Source organism: Vicugna pacos, chromosome 21 (genome assembly GCF_048564905.1).
Source record: "Vicugna pacos chromosome 21, VicPac4, whole genome shotgun sequence".
NCBI lineage: Eukaryota > Metazoa > Chordata > Mammalia > Artiodactyla > Camelidae > Vicugna > Vicugna pacos.
The window spans coordinates 25,150,968-25,171,895 of NC_133007.1; the positions used below are offsets into that span (position 1 = coordinate 25,150,968).

General features: G+C 38.8%; 2 protein-coding genes and 1 pseudogene across 6 annotated transcripts in view; 1 reads left to right on the top strand and 2 right to left on the bottom strand.

Annotated features, from left to right (window-relative positions):
• The window catches only part of DAP3 (death associated protein 3), a 27,328-nt gene extending 8,633 nt beyond the window's left edge, over positions 1-18,695 (bottom strand). Inside the window, exons 1-4 of one of the 2 annotated variants that reach the window (XM_015248172.3) lie at positions 18,557-18,695; positions 6,465-6,518; positions 2,483-2,605; positions 1,119-1,220 (exon numbers count right to left, since the gene is read on the bottom strand). In XM_015248172.3, the coding sequence (XP_015103658.1) occupies positions 1,119-1,220; positions 2,483-2,605; positions 6,465-6,506 (267 nt within the window). In that variant the 5' untranslated portion in view covers positions 6,507-6,518; positions 18,557-18,695. Of the gene's footprint in view, positions 1-1,118; positions 1,221-2,482; positions 2,606-6,464; positions 6,519-18,487 lie in introns of both variants that reach the window. The other variant, XM_015248171.3, reaches the window with a different exon arrangement.
• LOC140687993 (uncharacterized) lies at positions 18,553-19,683 on the bottom strand (annotated as a pseudogene).
• Positions 19,079-20,928, top strand: part of ASH1L (ASH1 like histone lysine methyltransferase) — a 150,638-nt gene continuing 148,788 nt past the window's right edge. For 2 of the 4 annotated variants that reach the window (XM_006214636.4, XM_015248174.3), the window contains exon 1: positions 19,571-19,709. The gene's annotated coding sequence lies outside the window, so the exon portion shown is untranslated. Of the gene's footprint in view, positions 19,108-19,570; positions 19,825-20,928 lie in introns of those variants that run through there. The other 2 variants (XM_015248173.3, XM_072946404.1) reach the window with 2 other exon arrangements.

Below are 20,928 nucleotides of genomic sequence, written 5' to 3' on the forward strand. Positions count from 1 at the left end.
GTATGAGTAATTCCCTCCAAAGCACTGGTGGTTAGGCCATTCGGAAAACAACTTGAAATAAATTTAGGCCCTCAAAACCAGGAAGCTAGAGATTGTACTGTCTTAGAACAGTTTAGAATACCAAGGGGGAGGGTACAGCTCAGTAGTACAGTGCATGCTTAGCATGCACAAGGTCCTGGGTTCAATCCCCAGTACCTCCATTAAAAATAAATAAGTAAATAAGCCTAATTACCCTCCCCCACCACTGAAAAAGAAAGAAAGAAAGAAAAAAAAAACAGTTTAGAGTACCATTACAGATTATTTCTTCCAGTTGTGTCCTATTTCCAAATTTTACGAAATTTTTGATGACAAGGCTGTCTATGGTCTAGTGTTAGCTCCCTTACAGGTGTCTCATCTAACTTCTTGAAATAAAGCACACTGAAGAAATGACATCCTCTGGCTCCTAAGCTAAAAATCACCTGCACAGTCTAGTTTCATATCTCAATAAGGAGTAATTTCTGAGGCTGAAAATAATTGAGCAGGAATTAATCAAAAGAACCAATTATACCAATAAACTATGCTTGTAGTTAATTATGAAATCGTTCAACGGCTATAAAGCAAACCCAAGATTACACTCTTTGAGTTGAAGTTATGACCACAGAACTACATTTTCTGAAAATCCATGAGACTGGAAAAGAACAATGAATGATGCATCTAATCCAAATATTTCTATTTGACTCAGGAATATATTACGTTTTTGCTTTTCTATACATACAAACTGTTTTCATGATATTTTGCTAAGCGAAGTATTAAATTCATTTTTATCAATTATTTGAAGGCTGAAGTTTCTAGATATCAGTTGGGAAACACAAGGAAAAGAGTGGGATATTGCTTATTTACTCAAGATTTTGCCTGGCTCCAAAAAGGATTTAAAGTGGTTACCTGCAGATAAGCATTTACTTAAAATAATTATAGTAACAGCACTATTCACAAGAGATAATCAATAGCTGAATTTATGGGTTTTTTTTTAAAGATTCAAGTTAAATCTTTCATAGTTTTCTACTAATTTAATCCCACCCCTCTGCTATCAACAGCTTGTATTTTGAGCTCCCTCCAATTCCCTCCCCTGTTTTGAGCACCTGCATTACAAAGCGAGAAGGCAAGCCATGGGGGAATACAGTCTTCAGATCCTGGAGGGGTATGCTGTAGTGCTGACCCTCATGCTGCTCCCCATGCTTGGCCTATGAGATAAAAATGCAAACAGGTATAATGGATAGAGTGACAAAGATTTTAAAAAAGTAGAAAGGGCCATCTAGACCATACTGAAGAAACACTTCTCTCTCAGAGCTGGGAAAGACATCTTTCATTTCTTATCTTAAGACAAAAAAAAAATGCTCATTGTCCCAAAATTCCACAGTGCATATATAAAGCTGATGTTGGCCTAAATGATGAAGCCAGTTGCTCAGCAACGTAAACCCTAGATGTGGAGGTAGCAGAGACAATTCTTGCCATCTGGATTCTTCTGTGCTGTGTATAGGGATGCTCCAGTCATGTGACGAGATCATCTGCATGCCGCTGTTTCCATAGAAACCCCAGAGGAACTGGCAGATAAAGGGACTACAATTACAGGGAAAGCAAAAAGGCACTTCAATGACTTCATTCACTTATTCTATTTCATTTTGTGCTTGTGAAAGTAGATGAAGGCTAAAGACATAAATAAAATACTCCCTGCTGAGATGGTGTTTGGGTAACGAGTTATTTTTCCCCCTTCCACACAGACAGCATATATTAAGATGGGGCAACTCAGAGGGTAGGGGTAGGGACAAAAAGGGAGAAAAAAGCTATGGGTTCCCTTCACATTTAGCACAGATCACATAACTCATTTCATTTATGAGAGGCAACAGTAATACTGGGGAAAAAGAAATCAACCTCTAGCCCTATGGAACCTGAAGCAGACTGATTTCTTTAGGATTCTCCATACTATGGTTCGTTGTCTATGGCTGGCTACCCATTTCTGTAAGTAACATTTTACTGGAACACTGCCACACCCATTGGTTTATAGCAGAGCTAAGTAGTTGTGACAAAGACCACTTTGGCTTATATGCCTAAAATATTTACTATCTCGTCCCTGAAGAAAAAGTCTGCCAACTCACCATACAGTAAGATCAATAACAACTACTAAATTAAATTTCTAAGGAATTGACTTATTTAAGTATTTACTATGTACCAACTCTATGCCAAATAAAACCCTTGGCATGGAGTGAGTTCAATGGTAGGGATTAAATCGGAACAGATGTGGACTGACCTTCTCGACTTATATTACCACAGTATTAGGGATGGGGAAGATCTGGGTTCAATAATGCTATCTGAGGTACTCTGTCTGATACATGTAAATCTGCTTAGCTTCTTTGGGTTTCAGTTTTCCTGACATGTAAAATGTCACAGGCAACACAAATGATAAGCCCAGAAAAAAATCCAATCCATATACACATTAGCAACTCACCGGATCATTTTCACTGGTACGGGAAATAGCTCTGGGACTCTCTGGTGGAACCTGGTTATCTAGGTGAGCAGCAAGGCTTTGGGGTGCCTGGGTCCCCATGTGCAAAACACGTCCAGGGTCCAACTATATAAAAGAAACCACTTTAGTGTTTTGAAATTATTAGGCTTTTTATGCTTACTACAACACTGAGATTTTAAGCCGTATCTGTAACAGAAAAATCACTAACATGCATTTTAGTTTTATATAAAATGAATCTTTGTTATTATTTATAATTCTCTAAGTCCACTCATATTATTCATACTCTAAATCTGTTCCAGCCTGCATTGCTATGTCTGTGCTCTGTCCCATATGGAAACAATTCTGTTAGAGCATAGCTCAGCCATTAACAACCTAACTCAGGAAACTTCACTTAATGCTCTTGCCCAGTGATAAATGGTGGCCAGTACTATACAGTTCCCAGCTGTCAGGTAATCCTTGTCACCTCAGTTATTAGGGGATTAGTGCAGTGTTCCTATTTGATAGGTATAATTACACTGCCCACGGCAATTTTCTTGCTGGACGTTCTCTGGAATAGAGAATCTTTCATTAAGGATACGTAATGAGGGAATGTGTAAAGCATCCAGCTAAGTGAAAATAAATTGCTCTATAGGCAAGTCAGTGAACTGCATATGGAAACTTCTGAACTGGGGAAGGGTTGGGGGAGAGGATGAAATTTCAGGAGACAAATCTGAGAAAATGCTAACTGGAGAACCCCCAGAGTTTAAGGATAACAGAGCTTGTGTGGAAGCGAAAGATGCCAGTTGCAAGAGAAAGATTAGAGTATGAAGCCAGCAGAATTAGGAGAACAGGGGTGTGAGACACAGCTGTAATAAGGGAATTGCTTGCCAAGTCAACAGGTAATATAAAAGCTGCCTACTTTTATATTCAGTTTCACCAAGCAGCTTCATGAGTACAGAAAATGTGTATCATTTTTGTACTACCTCTCATAACACTTATACCCATTTAACAAGATCTTAAACTCCATAACAACTTTTTAACTGGTATCTTTACCTCTAAATCTTTAACTTTATCTTTCAGTCCAAAAGATTTGTCCTCCCAAATAGGTTTAGCCTTCAGCTAATCAGAAAGCTTGCATGGTTCCCTTCTAATGTCAAAAAAAGGTCTCAAAGTTCTTAGCATGATAATCAAGGCTGCTGCTATGAGTCCAACCTATCTTTCTCGTCCCATTCCTTTATAAACTCTGTATTTCAGCCAAACAACCATGCTAACACATGTTATTCACTTTCATGTCTTTATACTTCTCATTCTACATCAACTTCCCTCTCTCCCTATTTCAATCTTACCCATCTTTTACGGCTCATCTCAAGTGTCATATCCTCTGTGAAGATTTGCCAGACACCTCCAGGCAAAAGTAATTATCTTTCTTTCTCTGTCGATAGCATTTTCTTTGTATTGCATGCCATTTTTACTCTGCCTTGAATTACATTTATGGCCTTTGTTAATGGAGTACCCATAAGATGCTAGGCAATATAGCATTATATATGCATTATTTTTGAGCCAAGAATCCTAGAAGACAGGTAGAATATTATGCGTGCTTTAGGATGGGGGATACCAAGGTTCAGGGAAGTTAAATAACTTTGCCCAAGGTTACAGAGTTGGTACGCAATGAAACCAGAATTCAAATCTATCCTTCTAATTATATCATGTTATCTTACACACAAGTTTGAATCCCATCCTAGGCCACACACACTTGGAGGAGAAGGGATCAAGTTTTATAAATCTCCTTCTCTGAGTACCTAACACACCACAAATACTTCATACTTGTTCCCTGAAATAAAACATCTTTAAGAGACGCGTGATGGGGGAGTATGTAAGGCACTGAGCTAAGTGAGAGTAAACTGAACTACAGGCAATTCAGTGAGCTGCACATAAAAACTTCTGAGCCAAAATCTGCACACTTAATACAAAGTAATCAGGTAAAGTAATACAGTTGCTCAAAACTCTGAGAATGCAGAGATGGCAACGCTTATGAAATATCCAAATATTCTTTATTTCCCAGCCTCTTTACAGAGATTGGAGTCATATGATTAGTTCTGGCTAATGAACTACAAACGGAAATAACGTGGGTCAGTTCTAGTTAGAACCAGTTAAAAGTGGATATATATTCTCTTTCTTCCCCCTGATGCAGCAATCTTAGAATCTGCATGCTAAGATGGCAACCCAAGATGATAAACCTTCATCCCTATGTCTACCTCCTCCCACATTTGCCTGTAAGCCACTCCAGAAATATAGCGACAAAAACAAAATAAAATATATATATACAACACAAACAGTATCACCTGCTGAGTTAAGCCAATGAGAATTTAAGGCTTGTTACTCAGCATAGCAATCCGAACAATACATCCTACTACTGATACAAGTTTCTCAATTCTACTGCCAGAGAAAGCATCATGTCTCTAAAAAAAGTAGCAGTCAAGTGGAAAATTAAAGATATTCAAGGGCCACAAGGTGGTGCTATTTCTACAAGAAACCTATTATGACTTTCTAGTTAAATGTTTTTTGCAGCAAATTAGAAGCTAGCAAAATGGATTCCTTACTTCTTAGTGTTATATATTGCATCAGCTAGTCTCTTGTTTCTAGGGAAAACAACCATATGTACAACTGCCTCTGCACAGTTACAGAATGAAAATCATGCAGTTCCTGAAAGAACAGCATTCATGATCCAATCAAGGTGACTACAAACCAATCTACAAACAGCACAAAATTCTTCTCACTGACATTTCTCTGCAGTTTGGACTCAGGTCTTTCTTGTCTGCTACTAAGGAAGAGGAAATTGTTGCCTTTTACTGTAATTACTTGGGGCCAGAATCCATCCCTTTGTTGATCTTTACTTTTCATTTTATGTTATAATGATGGGTTATTTTATGTACGTAGGTTTATCATGAACCCTGGAAAAAAAGATGAATCCTATAGGAGGAAGGGCTCCTTTTCTAGGAAATCTAATCTGTAGTTAAATGATCAGATGGATGTGAATAAAAGCCCTTCTGGCTCATTTCTTATCCTTCAGGACTTAACTCTGGGAGGATTCCCTCTGGATCCTACTAATCTAGGACAGGTGCTTCTCCTGGGTGCTGTAACAGCATCATACTATGACAATCATTTATTCATGATTCCACTACTGGACTTTGAGGTCCTAAGAACATGGACCATAAAATGCAATACAGCACAGTGGTTAAGGCCACAAACTTTGCAGTCAAACAGACCTGGCATCTAGTCTAGGCTCGACAACGTCACAGCATGCTACCTTAGGTTAGTTACTTAGCTTTTCTAATCCTCAATTTCTGCATCTGTGAAATGAAGATACTGTCTACTTCACAGGTTGGTCATGAAGATTAAGAGAAATAAAGCACTCAGCACAGTGCCTGGAACATAATGAATGCCCAACAAATAGTAATCATTATTCATGAAATGAGTTATCTTAGAATCCTGAGTTCCTGCCACACGGAAAGCACCGAAAAACTATTTGCTAAACAAATAAGAAAATAAAGGAAAGTGACAGAATGGTCTTTCTTATATATGACTTTGTTATTTTAATCAACTATCAGATATTAGCAACTTATTTTCCCTTAAGTATTTCATTAAGGGATGATAATCATTAACCCAACTAGAGGATAATAAAAGTTAATAAAGATGATTGCAATTAAGCTTATTTATCTATTTTTTAAAATGTTAATTCTCCTGAGACAGCGTAAATCCTCAAGCACAACTAATCTACTAAGACCTGTTATGTGACCTGTTAGGGCACTTGGAAGTGAAGTGTATGCGCAGAGGAATGGAATTGTGACTGTTCTTTTGAGTGTAAACTTGTAAATTAAAGCACTAGTCAGCTGAAGTTCTCCAGAGCATTTTATTCTGGGTACAATGAATCCAAAAAAGAAATCCACAGAGTTTGCACAAAGCATTCAGGTCATCTAGAACTTACCTTATGAACCCTGGAGATAAGCTTTGTCATTCCTTTCAGCATTATCCCTGTACTCTTAAAAAAAAAAAAGAAAAGGTGAGCCACAACTGGGAAAAGATATTTGCACAATGGATCAGTATCTAGAAAAAATAAAGAATGCCTATAAATTGATTTTTTTAAAAATGAGCAGAAGACACAAACAGACATTTCACAAAAAGGAAATACAAATGGCTGGTAAACCCATGAAAAGATCTTCATCGTTATTACAAATCAGGGAAATGTAAACTAAAACCACCACACTGAGATACCACTGACAACCATCACACTGGGAAAAATGAAAACGACAACAGCAAATGTTCAAGAGGCTATGAAGCAATGGGAACCTTCATACACTGTCAGTGGAACTATAAATACAAGTATCTTGGAAAATAAATATGACATTAGCATTAAATTCTGACATTAAAGTTGAAAATGTACATGTCTATGACCCAGGTATTCTGCTCCTTGGTATTTATTGTAGAAAAACACTCATACGTGTACACTGGGAAATACGTGTCACAATATTCACAGTAGTAAAATATGAATTATCAGAAACTGTGAAAAGCCCGAATGTCCATTGGGAGAAGAGTGGATAAACAGAGATATGGTCATACAATGGAACACCATCCAGAAGGAAAAAGAATAAACTGCAGTTACATATATGACAGATGAACCTCAAAAACTAACTGAGTGAAAACTATAATGTACAGCATGATATAATTTATATAAAACTCAAACACATAAGTACTAATTCACTATTTGGGGCATATACATGTACGTAGTAAAACTGAAAAAGAAAGGCAAGAGCAGCATTTAGAATAATGCTCACCCTTAGGGAAGAGGTAAAGGGATAAGACTGCAGCAGGGCACACAAAGAAATTGGTAATGATCTATTTCAAATGCTTGATAATGGGTATATGAATATTTGTTTTATTATTTGTAAACAATGTATGTTATATTTATTCATTTATATGGTGGAACTGTTTAATTAAAAAAAACCCTAATCAAGTGGGAGCTAAAAAACATTTAAAGTACTTAAATGCAACTCTCAGTATTCAGTAGTGATAGCATAACTAAATCAGATCTCCAGGTAATTACTTCATTTTTGGCTAATAATTTTCACCTTTCCTGTATTCAAAACCTTTAAAGCAGCAGCAACAACAGTGTTGCACTAGTTCATTTAACAGTAACAGCTACAACAAAAGAGTTGCACTCATTTCTTCAACAGTTACTGAGCACCTATTGTGTGTCAGGGCCTGTGAATAAGATGGTGAACAAAGATGTTACAGTTCCTAAACTAACAGAACTTATAGTACAGAGATGACACAAACTCCTTTGAATTCCACCTCCTTTTAGTTTTCAAGTTTACTTTTTAATAAAGATGCCAACACATTCCTTAATTCAGTCATTCAAGAAATGTGTGATGTGCTTCCCACATACCCACATGACACAGAGTATACAGTGGTGAACAAGACTGGCATGGTCTCTACTGGCCTGCCTCCCATTTACATGTGGGATTCCAGGGCTCCTTTGCCGTGTTTCTAAGTCTAGAGCAGCAGTTCCAAAATGAGTTCGACAATATTAACTAGTCATAAAATGCATCAATGCTCTCTGGCCAAAGAAATTTGAGAATGCTATATAGCTATATATTTCTTGAATAATTACAATATGTATATATTAGCTTATTTAAAGGCTTTGAGAAAAACTATAGTAAAAAGACTTCATTTTAATCCAAATTTATTTGGCCTTGGAACCCTTGGGAACTTCTCTGTTGTAAAATACTATTGACAATATTCTCCTGGATGCTAGTGGAGGGCTGCTGCTGTGGAGTAAGGCAGTGGCTGTGAGCATGTGCCCAGGCCTGAAGATGAAGCTCCGCTAGGTCCCAGGTAGAGGTGAGGTCCCCTCTGTCTCCCGTTCTTTATCTGTCTTACATTGCCTCCACTGCTGTCTAACACCGTTCAACGCCCACCACCACTAGCTGCTGCCTAATCCAACTGTGCAGAAAAGAGCTAAAAGAGCAGGCCTAAGACTGCTATCCTTAGAAAGGCCTGGTTGCAAGGTTGCCCCTTAACCAGTGTCTGGGAACTTGGATTTCAGGAGAGTTCCCATCATTCCCAGAATTGGTAAGAGTGGGCCACTGTGCCTAAGCTATTTATATAAACAACATGGTTTACATTAAACATCTATTTTCCTTTTGGGAGTCTGAAATTTTAGCACATGTTAGACAGATAAAGACTACATAACCAGCCCCAGTAAAAACCCCGGGCACTGAGACTCTGTTAAGCATCCCTGGGTGGCAACATTTTATGTGTTGTCACAACTTTTTGTGGAAGGAATTAATTGTGTCCTGTGTGATTCTACTGGGAAAGGACTCTTGGAAGCTTATACCTGGTTTCCTCCAGATTTTGCCCAATGTGTCTTTTCTCTTTGCTGATTTTGCTCTGTATACTTCTGCTGTAATAAATCATAGCCATAAGTATAATGTGCTGACTTCTGAGTCCTCCTAGGGAACCAAAGGGGTGGTCTTGGTAAATACCAACACAACCACCCAGTGCCCACCATCACCCAGCACTGATCTCCACTTGGTACTCAATATCACCTGATACCTACCATCACCTGGCACCCAACACCACCATCTCTGACCAGCTCCATTTTCTTAACATCAGTTCTTCTCAGTCTTCTCCTGTTTCAACTACCTCAACTCCCTGCCTCCAATACTGTCCTTTCCCATTTGTGACCAGCTAAAACTCTTACTTTTTATGGAAATTTTGAAGTTGATCTCAAAATTCATATGAAAATGTGATGGACTCAGAATAGCCCATATAACCTTAAAAAAAAGAACAAAGCTGGAGGGCTTATAGTCCTGATTTCAAAACTGACTACAAAGCTATAGTAATCAAGACAATGTGGTATTAGCATACGCCTATAGATCAAATATGTCTGATTCATGTATCTACAGATCAATGGAACCAAGTAGAGAATTCAGTAATAAACTCTTACATCACAGTCAGCTGATTTTTAACATGGGTGCCAAGATAATTCAATGGGGGAAAGAAGAGTCTTTTCAACAGATGGTGCTGGGACAAGAAGATATCCACATGTATAAGAATGAACTGGACCCCTACCTCACATCAAATATAAAAATGAACTCAAAATAGATCACAGACCTAAATGATAGTACTAAAACTATAAAACTCTTAGAAGAAAACACAGGAGTAAATCTCTGCGACCTTGGATTAGGCAATGGTTTCTTAATGACGCCAAAAGCTCAACTGACAAACATAAAAATAGATACTGGGACTTCATCAAAATTAAAAACTTCTGCTTCAAAGGATACTACCAAGGAAGTAAAAGTTAACCCATAGAATGGGAGAAAATATTTGCAAATTATATATCTGATAAGGGATTTGTATCCATAATACATAAAGAACTCTTTACAACTTAATAAAAAGACAAGGTAGCTCAAAAATGGGCAACGAATTTAAACAGACATTTCTCCAAAGAAGATATACAGTGGCCAATAAGCACATGAAAAGATGCTCAACACCATTAGTCATTAGGAAAATGCAATGTGATACCACTTCACACTCACAAGGATAGCTAAAATAAAAAAGAACAGACAATAACAAGTGTTGGGGGAGGATGTAGAAAAACTGAATTCCTCATACATTGCTGCTGGGATTGTAAAATGGTGCATTCACTTTGGAAATGTTTAGCATTTCCTCAAAAGTTTAAACATGGGAGTTACCAAATGACCCAGCAATTCTACTCCTAGTTATATATCCAAGAGAAATGAAAACATGTACACACAAAAATCTGTGCACAAATGCTCACAGCAGCATTATTTACAATAGCCAAAATGCAGAAATAATCCTAATGTCCATCAACTGATGAATGAATTTTTAAAAATGTAGCCATTCAATGGAATATTAATCAGTAACAAAAAGAAATGAAGTTCTAATACATGGTACAACATGGATGAATCTTTAAACACAAAGAAAGAAGTCTATCACAAAGGACCACATGTAATGTAATTCTAATTATATGAAATCTCAATAATAGGCAAATCTGTTGAGACAGAAAATTAGATTAGTGGCTGTCAGAGGCTGAGAGAGGGGAGAATGGAGACTGATTACTGATAGGTTCTTTTTGGGGTGATGAAAATGTTCTAAAATTAGATAGTGGTAATGGTTACACATCTCTGTGAGCATGCTAAAAACTCACTGAATTGTACACTTTAAAGATATTGAGTTTTATGGTATGTGACTCTCAATAAAGCAGCTAGTAAAAAACGTTGCTTTTTAGCCATATTAAAATAACAGCAATAGCAGACGCTAACACGCACTAAGTACTATATGCCAATGTACGAAAGTACATTATATGCTTTATGTTATTTTATCATCACAGCATCCTTTGAAGCATTTTATCAGCTGGTGCTACATAATAAACCACCCCAAAACTCAGTGGCTTAAAACAATAACCATTATTGCTCACACGTCTATAGGTATAGGCTGGCTAGCTCTTTTGCTCTGCGCCATATCTGGCTATCTCTGAAGGGCTTCCTCATGGATCTGAGGCTGGCCTCAGCTGGGATGACTGATTCTGCTCTACAGTGTCTCTCTTCCTCTTCAAAGTGTGACTTGGACTTGTCACAGCAGTAGTGAAGACCCAAGGGAGCTAAAAATGATCTCTTCAGACCTGGCTCAGAACAAGCACAGTCACATTCTATTTCAGACCATATAGGCCAACCCAGATTCAAAAGGTGGGAAAAAGCAGATTTTACCTCTTAATGGGAGGATCTGCAGAATCAATTTTTCTGACATTTGGAAACCACTGTACTGTAAAAAAAATGGTCAAGCTTGGAGCTAGATGTAATTATTGGACTTCAGAGCCAACATTTCTCATCACTATACCATATTTCTTCCAAGGTGGTTTCAACACTCTATTTGTGTAGCTATTCATTGATTTTGATCTTAGCTAAGAATAAATGAATTATTAAAATTCATTTTTATTAATTTGAAACTTATTTTAGTTTAGTCTTCTTTATTAATAAGTTTTTGAAGGTTCACAATTTTTAACATTTTGTTATAAAGTTAACCAATGAGAACTAAAAGTTGTTTTGATAAAATTCTAAATCAGAAGTTATGGGATAGAGTTATAGTTTCATATCAACTTCAGCATCAAGGGAAATTCAGCTTTTATTTTGTATGCCCAGTATAACAAACCTTGAATCACACAGATAAGTGTTGCAAATGGTAACCATTTGTAATAGTTTTTTAGCTCTTATTAAAAAAAAATTTAGACTAAAAGAACCGCAAAGATAGTACAAAGGGCTTCCTTACACCCTTCATCCAGCTTCCCCTAATGTTAACATCTTACATAACCATCTTACACAACTGAGTACAATTATCAAAATTAAGAAATTAACCTTATTACAATACTATTAACTAAACCACAGACTTTATTTGGATGTCTCCAACTTTTGTGATAATCTCCTCTTTCTGTTTCAGGATCCAATGCAGGATCCCACTTACGGAGAGCTGAATGTTTTTCTGAATTAATCATCAACAAGTTACCTACCCTTTAAAAATTGTGTGAAAATTAAAAATCTGAAAACTATATCCTCAGTGATCTCATTCAAGTAACAATTTAACAGGATATAGTTACTTGACTTCTGCAGCATAGCCCAGATCAGTGGTTCTCAATCTTGGCTACACATTACAATCACCTGGGTATAACTAAAACTTCTGATGCCCAGACTGTATCTCAGACCAATTAAATCACAACCTCTGTTAGTGAGACTCAGACATAGGCGTATGTTAAAATTCCCCTGCTGATTGCAGTGTGCAGCTAAAAGTGAGAACGACTGCACAGATGTCAATGGTTAAGGGAATTTCAACCCACTTAGGTAACATGTAGTCTTTGGGTATAGTTATTCAACCAATTAAACATTTAGTACGTACTTCTCCAAAAAGTCATGATGAGACTGTCAAATGTCTTACTTGAATGAAGATATACATAATGGCATTATTTTGATTTACCATTCTAGGAATTCTGACAAAAAAGGATATTAGTCTGCCATGACTTTTTCTCTATTGAAATTAGACTAATTTCTTGATGATCAGTAATTCTTTTTATAAAACAGAGCTTTTCAGCTGGGGCAATTTTGCCCCCAGGGGACATCTGGCAATGTCTGGTGGCTTTTTTGGTGGTCACAACTTAGGGGAGTGGTGCTACTGGCTATCTAGTGAATAGAGGCCAGGGATTCTGCTAAACATTCTGCAGTGCACAGGAGAGCTCCCAAAACAAAGAACTACTCAGCCCCAAATTTCAATAATGCCAGGGTTAAGAAAGATTATTCTAAATCTTGGGTCCTATAGGAAAAATTTAGCTCATGAAGACAAATGTCACTGTTTTCATAATTTCAGTCAGAAAAAAACAGAATTTGTGATGCTGCATTTTATAATCCTCATAATAACTATTTCCCCAAATTTGGATTTCTAGAACAGCATTAGGGATACAGAAGTAAAGGAGTTTCTCTGAAGCAGACTGAAAATGATGAACTTCAACAATATACATGTCTCCAAGCTCTCAGTGTTTCAACTAGGTGTTTTTGCTAGAAACAATACACATTTAGTCTCCAAACGACACAGGAGCAAGTGATGGTACAATTTACAATCTTCTAATGGGGAAAACAAAGAAAGAAGGGAATGGAAGGGACTATGACTGCTTCCTAGGCTAGAGAATACTCTGGATAATTCTCAACAAACCTAGAAAATTCCTCAACAAATCGACTCTAGACTGGTGAAACATCTGAGAGGTGAGTCTCTAAAGGCTTCACAAAAGGCATGGTAAGTGTACAAACCCTGGCTTAACATCCTAGAATTTTAGGGATGAGTGATATACCTATATTGATCTCAAGCCAATTATACATTTAGATTATGGTTCTGAAGTAGGGACCCATAAAGATAATGACTTAAAGAAAAAAGATATACACAAAACAATCTTATCTATTATGGTGTTAATGTTGCAGGTACTTTTTTGATTTTTATTTCATTAATGTTATTAACAACAATTAGCAATATTAATATTGTTTATGTAATAAAACTGTCCAAACTTCAGTAAGGTGTCCATATTAAAAAAGCAGTTTTTATGAGACCCAAGCAAAACCATTTTTATAGTGATATAATAAATACACAGAGGTCCCTATGTATATAAAATTATTCAACTGCAACACTGTTTCTAGTATTTAAAAAATGGAAAGAACCTAAATATCTGTCCACAGTGGATAAGCAGCATATCCATACAATGGAACACCATGCAGCTGTCTGAAAAAACAAAACAATCCCAGAAGCTCTCTCCATATTAATGAGGAAAAACCTCCAATATATACTAAGTAAAAAACAAAACAAAAATGAAGTGCAGAACAATGTATACGGCAAGCTGTCATTTGTGTAAAAAATGGGAAATCTATCCAATTTATTTGTAAAAAGGTTGTTGAAGGATATACAAAAATTGATAATAGTTTGCCTTCAGGGAGAGAAAATGGGTTCTTGTAGGGGCAGGGAAAGAGGGAGAGTGGTATCTTGTACTTTTTGAATTCTTTTTAAAGTTTAAAAATTTTTTTTTAAATTTTAACACAAATTTTAAAAGTTACTTTCCATTTACAGTTATTACAAAATATTGGTTATATTCTTTGTGTTGTACAATATATCCTTGAGCCTATCTTATACCCAATAATGTGGATCTCTCACTTTCTACTCCTTTATTGCCCCGCCCTCTCCCACTGGTAACCACTAGCTTGTTCTCTATACCTACAAGGCTGCTTGTTTTTTGTTATATTTACTAGTTTGTTGTATTTTTTAGATTCCACATATAAGTAATATCATACAATATTTGTCTTTCTCTGTCTGACTTCTTTCATTTAGCATAATGCCCTCCAAGTCCATCAATGTTGCTGTGCATGGCAAAATTTTGTTATTTTTATGGCTGGGTAGTATTCTACTATATATAGCTATTACATATATATATATACACACACACATATATATACACACATATATACACACACACACATATATAAAACTTCTTGTTTATCCATTCATCTGTTGATGGACACTTAGGTTGTTTCCATGTGTTGGCATTTGTAAATAATGCTGCTATGAAAATTGGGGTGCATGCATCTTTTTGAATTAATGTTTTTTTTTGGGGGGGGCTATACACCCAGGAATGGAATTGCTGGGTCATACAGTAGTTCTGTTTTTAGCTTTTTGAGAATGTACTTTTTGAATTCTGAACCATGTTCCTACCCAGGTAAAGAGTAAATTTTTAAAAAATAAACCAACAACCCCCTAATGAATCCTTTAAATCTACCTCGGAAATGTCTGATAAACCCTTTGGTTTCTCAGATGAGTATCTTTCATATAACATTCTCTGCAGGAAAAAACAACATTGTTTTAAGCTTGTAAAAATGTCTTTTCTCTTTCTCTCTCTCTAAAGTTTCCTATCTGTAAAACAAGGATAAGAACTAGAATAGTGTTTTCCAGACATCTTTTCTTCCTCTGGTAATATAATTTTTACCAAGCTAAGAGCAATTTAAAGTATTAAACATATAAAAGATATACAAGGGCTTTGCTGGGAAAAGCAGGAATACGGAGTATCTGCTTTGATGTTCCCTTTCTTTCCGCTACTAAAGCACATCAGTAAAAATCCAAGGCTCAAAAAAACTCAAGCAACCATAATAGCAATAAGCTAACATTTACGAAACACTGTCTGTAGATCGGGCACTGTTCTAAGAGCTTTATGTGAATTAACTTGTATCTTCAAACAATTCTATGATGTTAGTATTATTATCTCCAATTTACAAACAAAAATACAGAGTGGCAAGTATGGCAGAATAGTTAATAGCATGGACTCAAGAATCTGCTAGGATTTGAAACGGGGATCCTTTACTTAATAAGCAAGTTACTTAAACTTTTGTGTCTATTTCCTCATGTCTAAAATGGAAGTATCTAAATATAGGATTGTTAAAAGGATTAAATGACTTATAAATACCAGTTATTACTACTACCAAGTTTCTACACAAGTTTACACTGCTACCAAAGAGAAGAGCTAAGCTTTGAACCCAGGCAGGCTAGCATACATATTTCTACTTTGCTAAAAGGCTGAAGCATGAGTTTAAAGTTGTGGTACCCCAACAAAAATTTCAGAGTTCTCCCTTGATAAGTAGAAAATTAACAGAAAACAGACTATTATGTTTACACAGCATTTACCATAACTTGTCAAATGTAAAGTCTACACTGATGGTGTTCCAGTACGTTTTATCTTTAAAAACTTGAAACTTTATTTTAAAAATGTACACTGAAGAGCTTTTCCTGCTAATCTGCCATTGCATTTAGACAACATTCCAGCAAGGAAGCACCATGAAATAAATGTTTAATTACTTTTATTCTAGCAGGGAAGTTTGAGGGCAGTTTAGCTAAGACTGCTGCTATACAGCATTATCACAGAACTTAGCTGTGTATTTACAGCTTGAGGACTGATGCTAGGAGAAGCAGAGCAGTAGGGAAACACTGGATATCTAGGCAGCTTTGTTGAGTACCTATCACTGTACTTAAAGAAGTTTCACTTACATCATACCCTCATTTAAGTTAAAGCACCAAACCACCATCCAGAGTACTAGTCATTATTTGGCTCCCCTTTCTGTGTAATTTTCCTACTGCTGCTGTAACGAATTACCACAAACCTTGTGTCATAAAGCAACACAAATTTATCATCTTAGAGTTCTGTGGTTTAGAAGTCCAAAAACCAAAGTCTCTGTAGGGTTGTATTCTTTCTGGAGGCTCTAGAAGAGAATCTGTTTTCCTGACCTCTCCAGTTTTTACAGGTTGCCCTTTCATCTTCAAAACCTGCAACAAGCGGTCAAGCCTATGTCACACTGCATTGCTCTGACACTGATTCTTGGGTCTCCCTCTTCCATTTTTAAAAAACTCTTGTAATTACAATGGTCCTATCAGATAACCCAGGATAAACTCCCTATCTTAAGGTTAGCTGATTAGTGACCTTAATTCTCTCTTGCCATGTAATATAATGTATTCACAGGTTCCAGGGATTAGGACATGGACATCTTTTGGGGGAACTATTATTCTGTTTTCCATACTTTCCTTGGTTCAATGAATTCAGGGTTCATTCATTCAGTAAGGTTATTTTATTCAGCACTTAATATATTTTAGTCTCTGGTAGGCACTGGGACATACACTAAAGAGCAGAATACTATCTTTCATGTCTATATTTAGCTGACAATTCAGTTATTGAAAGCTAAAGGCAGAAACCGTAAGTAACCTTATTTATATACCAGTGCAGTGGAATTGCATTAAAAGTATTCTTCTTCGTAGCATATGCAATTATGTTGCTGATGAGAAATTTTACTATGAAGGCAATGTGGTCTAGTGAAATAGTTAAGTTTTTACGAGACAATCTAAAACCAAAATCTAAAGTTACTGGACCTCTTTGAGCCTCAGGCTTCTCAGCTGTAAAATGGGGATAAGATGACCTATTTCAGTATTTTTCATTACAAGGATTAAACAGGAACACAAGTTCCACTGACATGGTATTCCACAAATGTTAATTCTCTTTCCCTTTTCATATTTTAATTATCTATATTCATTTCAACATTCCCATGACTTACTTTGCACTAGACTACAAAAGAACATAAAAGAAATGTTAGATGAATATACGTATGTATATGCATGACTGGGACATTGTGCTGTACACCAGAAATTGACACATTGTAACTGAGTGTACTTCAATTAAAACAAGTAAATAAATAAGTTTAAATTAAAAAAAAAAATAAAAGAAATGTTAGACTTAGTCCCTGCCTTCAAAAACAAAAATAAAAACAAAAACAAAACGTTCTTGGTAGGATAACACACTTGTATACAAGACAATTAAACAAAGGCTCCTAAATGGCTCCACGGAAGAGGACTTAAGATACGGCTCGGAAAAACAAATATATAGTAAGGTAATTAAGGCAAATTTCCTTGTTCCTCTAAAAAAAAAGAAAGAAAGAAAGAAAAAAAACCCAAAACCTGATCAATGTATTGAAACATGGTAAGGGGGAAATTTAGGAGTGTCTGCTTAAACTTTAGAGCCTGAATAGGCCTTTGAGATTAATCTAGTACAGTGATTTTTCAAACCATTCCCAGGTCCCTCAAAGCCCACAGATATGAAGGAAAGGGAAACCCAAGTGGATCCCTCCCCTAATTTATTCTGCTTTACCTTTTGGGTGAAACGAAAGATTTAGAATAGAAAGCTTTGGGATTATCTATGGACTTTTAATAGTTCATAGTTCTCTTGAATTCAATTAACACGAAAAAGTAAATATTCATACAGAACTTTGAGAAACAAGTTATCAGTAGCCACAGAAATCTAACGGACCTAATCTTGCATTGTTTTATTAACGATTTGGAAGAACAGGAAACAAACTACCAATTACACCCACAAACTTTATCGACATCATGAGCACTGTGAACGATAACACTGCACTTCCCTTGTGCCTAGGAGCTACTTTTACTTTACATGTATTTTATCACACACCAATCCTGAAAGTAGATTTGGAGTTAACTATTTTTATGTCCAATTCTTCGTTTCCTGTTGATAAGGAGCCAAGAAAATTAACTTTCTTAATGGCACATATGATATGAGAGATCGAGTCTTGACCTGAACTCGAAATAAATGGTTTCTTTATCCTCTCACATCAGGCTGCCTAATGAGGTCAAAAATACATCATTCGTCCATAAGGATTGCGTAAAAGTGCACAAAAACATCATTGCGTATAAGGAGTGGTGTGAAATCCGAGAAATCTAAGCTGGGTTTAAAAAGGAAAATAAGAAAGACAAAGCCGACCACCGCGCCGGTTCTTCCTTGGGTCTCAGGTCTCCAACACAGAGCCGGGAAGGAAGCCCCCTAGGAGGGTCACCGGTTCTACTGGCCTCACTCCCTACCTCATGGAGGTTCCGAGTCCTGCTCCTTTCCCTCATGGACACAACCCCCGTTCCAGTCCATTCTCTCACCGAGAGTCGCGGACGAGCTCTCCCGACGCGGTGAACCGCAGACACCGTCGAGGGCTGGCTCCACAGCGCTCGTCCCGCAGCAGAGAAGCAAGCTCCGGTCGAACGGCAGGAAGCTGCTCAATGCGCAGCCGCCGCGGCCTCCAACCTCCCGCCAGCAGAGGGGCGCTAGGCCGCCCCAGATCTGCTCACCGCGGCCGGGACGAGGTTGGGGAGTGAGCCGTGGCGCCGCAGCGCCGCGGCCAGGGAGGTAAGCAGTCATATGTGTCTATCCGCCACTGGAGTAACTCCAGTCCGAATAGCAAGCCGTGCCCGCTTCGCATGTCATTTTCTCCCCCACTACTGCAGCGGACGGGAATGGAACAGTCCCGCGGGGGGGATTGTGGGAGGCGCACGCGCGAGGGGTGGAGGGTATGTGGGGGGGGGCCGGAGGAGGAGGAGGCGGCGGCGGCCGTGGCGGCGGTTGGTGGCAGTGGGGGCGGGGAAGGGGGGGAGGAGAGGAGAGGTGGTGGAGGAGGAGGAGGAGGAGTAGGCTTGGGCTCGCGTTGCTGAAGGTACGCGAGAGGGCCCGCGCCAGAGCTGGCTTGACAGGGGCCGAGGGGAAGTGGGGGACCGTGCGAGGAGGCGCCCCAGAGCGAGTGCGTACTGGCTGGCGGGCGCGCAAGGCGGCCGAAGGCGGTGGTTGGTGGGAGCAGCGAGCGACGAGCCCAGATACACTCTGGCGCGTGCGGGCGGGCGTGCGCTGTTTGCCGCCCGAGTCGGGTGAGGGGGGAGGACAGAGGGGGAAAACGCGAGGAGGGAGGAGTGGGAGGTGGGGGGGCACGAGGCGCCCTTCGCTCCCTCCCTCCCAAGGAGCTGCCGCCGCCGCCGCTCTGCCGCCGCCGCTCCCGCCGCCATTTTGGGTTCGCTTTGCGGAGGGGGAGACGATCCCCGTCTCGGTTGCGGGACCCGCCTCCCCTCAGTTTCTCCCGCTTAGCCCCACGCCTTTCCCTTCTCCTCTCTCGCATTTCCGCCAGTCCGCTCACCCGCTGGCCGCCTCCTGACAAGCGGGAGGGATCCGCTGTGGACCAAGGGAAGCGGAGGAACCTGGTGGCGGCCGCCCCCTCTTCCCCACTTCCCTGCACTCTCATCTTTCTCGGCCTCGGCCTCTGACACGGTGAGTAGAACCGCCTAGGGAGGCCTTTGGGCCTAAGTACTCTCTCAGCGACTCAATCCTTGGTTTCCTGGGAGCTACTGTCATCTCCCGGACCTGGACCTCCGGGAGAGCTGTGGTAAGGATGGGGGAGGGGAGAGTAGGGAAGGGGATCCTGAGCTTACCGGGAAGTCCCTCCTGGCTGGGGTAAAGGGGTGTCCCTGACAGGCGGGCTCCTGGCTTGGGGGAGGGGGCGGGAAAGTAAGCGTGTGGAGGCGGAGTCGGCTATGCCCCTGACAGGTTAGTTTGTGTGTTGTGGAGGCACCATTGGAGCATCCTACCCCCGTAGTCCAGTTGCTCTGTTTAAGGGGTAAGAGTGGCAGGAGGGATGATCTTCTGAGTGTAGTTTACCTGTGTGATCAGGTCTGGGGTGTCCCCGACACGCTGAACGGTGCGTAGGAACGACAGAATTATCTCAGCGTTGTAAGTTTAATAAATGTTACTGGTTAGTTTGTGCATGGAAAGACATGTTTTTGGTCTGGAAGACAGATGGTCTGTTGGTGTATAGCGGCTGTGTTTGTGTGTGTATGCGAGGAAGGAAAAGTGTTCCGGAAGACTTTGCTCGTATTTGTATAAGTGTAATGGAGTTCCCCTTGTTAAGTTGGCTTATATTTAAAATAAAATTTGGTATATTCCCTGCTGATTGATATATGTGTGTGTTTTAAAGTTGGGAGTGCTTTATTACTTGTTGGGAAAGAGAGGTCACGGCAGTATTTTAGACATGTAGCATGTAAATGTGGGGTCAGGGAATGGGAGAAACTTGTTATAGCCAATTACTCTTAAGAATAGTTTGTTCCTCTGAATAAAGTGAATTGTGTAAATGTAAAGGCCTAGAACATCTTTACCTGAACAATTACTATAAGGATATAAAGAATGGATGGCCTTTTTGCTGACTTGAATTTATTTTAATACTTTATCTAGAATAAAGCTTTTATTTTGTTCTGAATGCTCTTTCAGTTTATTTGTGATTCTGAATCTCTGTGAGGATGGTGGGATAGATGTTTTCTCCCATTTTACAAAATAGGAAATTGAGGCATAAAGAGAGAATTTTTCCAAGGTCATGTGTTAAATTGGTGACAAAGTTGGAACTGTAATTTAAATATTTTGGCTACTAGTCCAGTACTGTAGTCACCATACCATGGTCTCTCAGGAGATCTTTGTCAGGCAAATCTGAGTTTGTTGG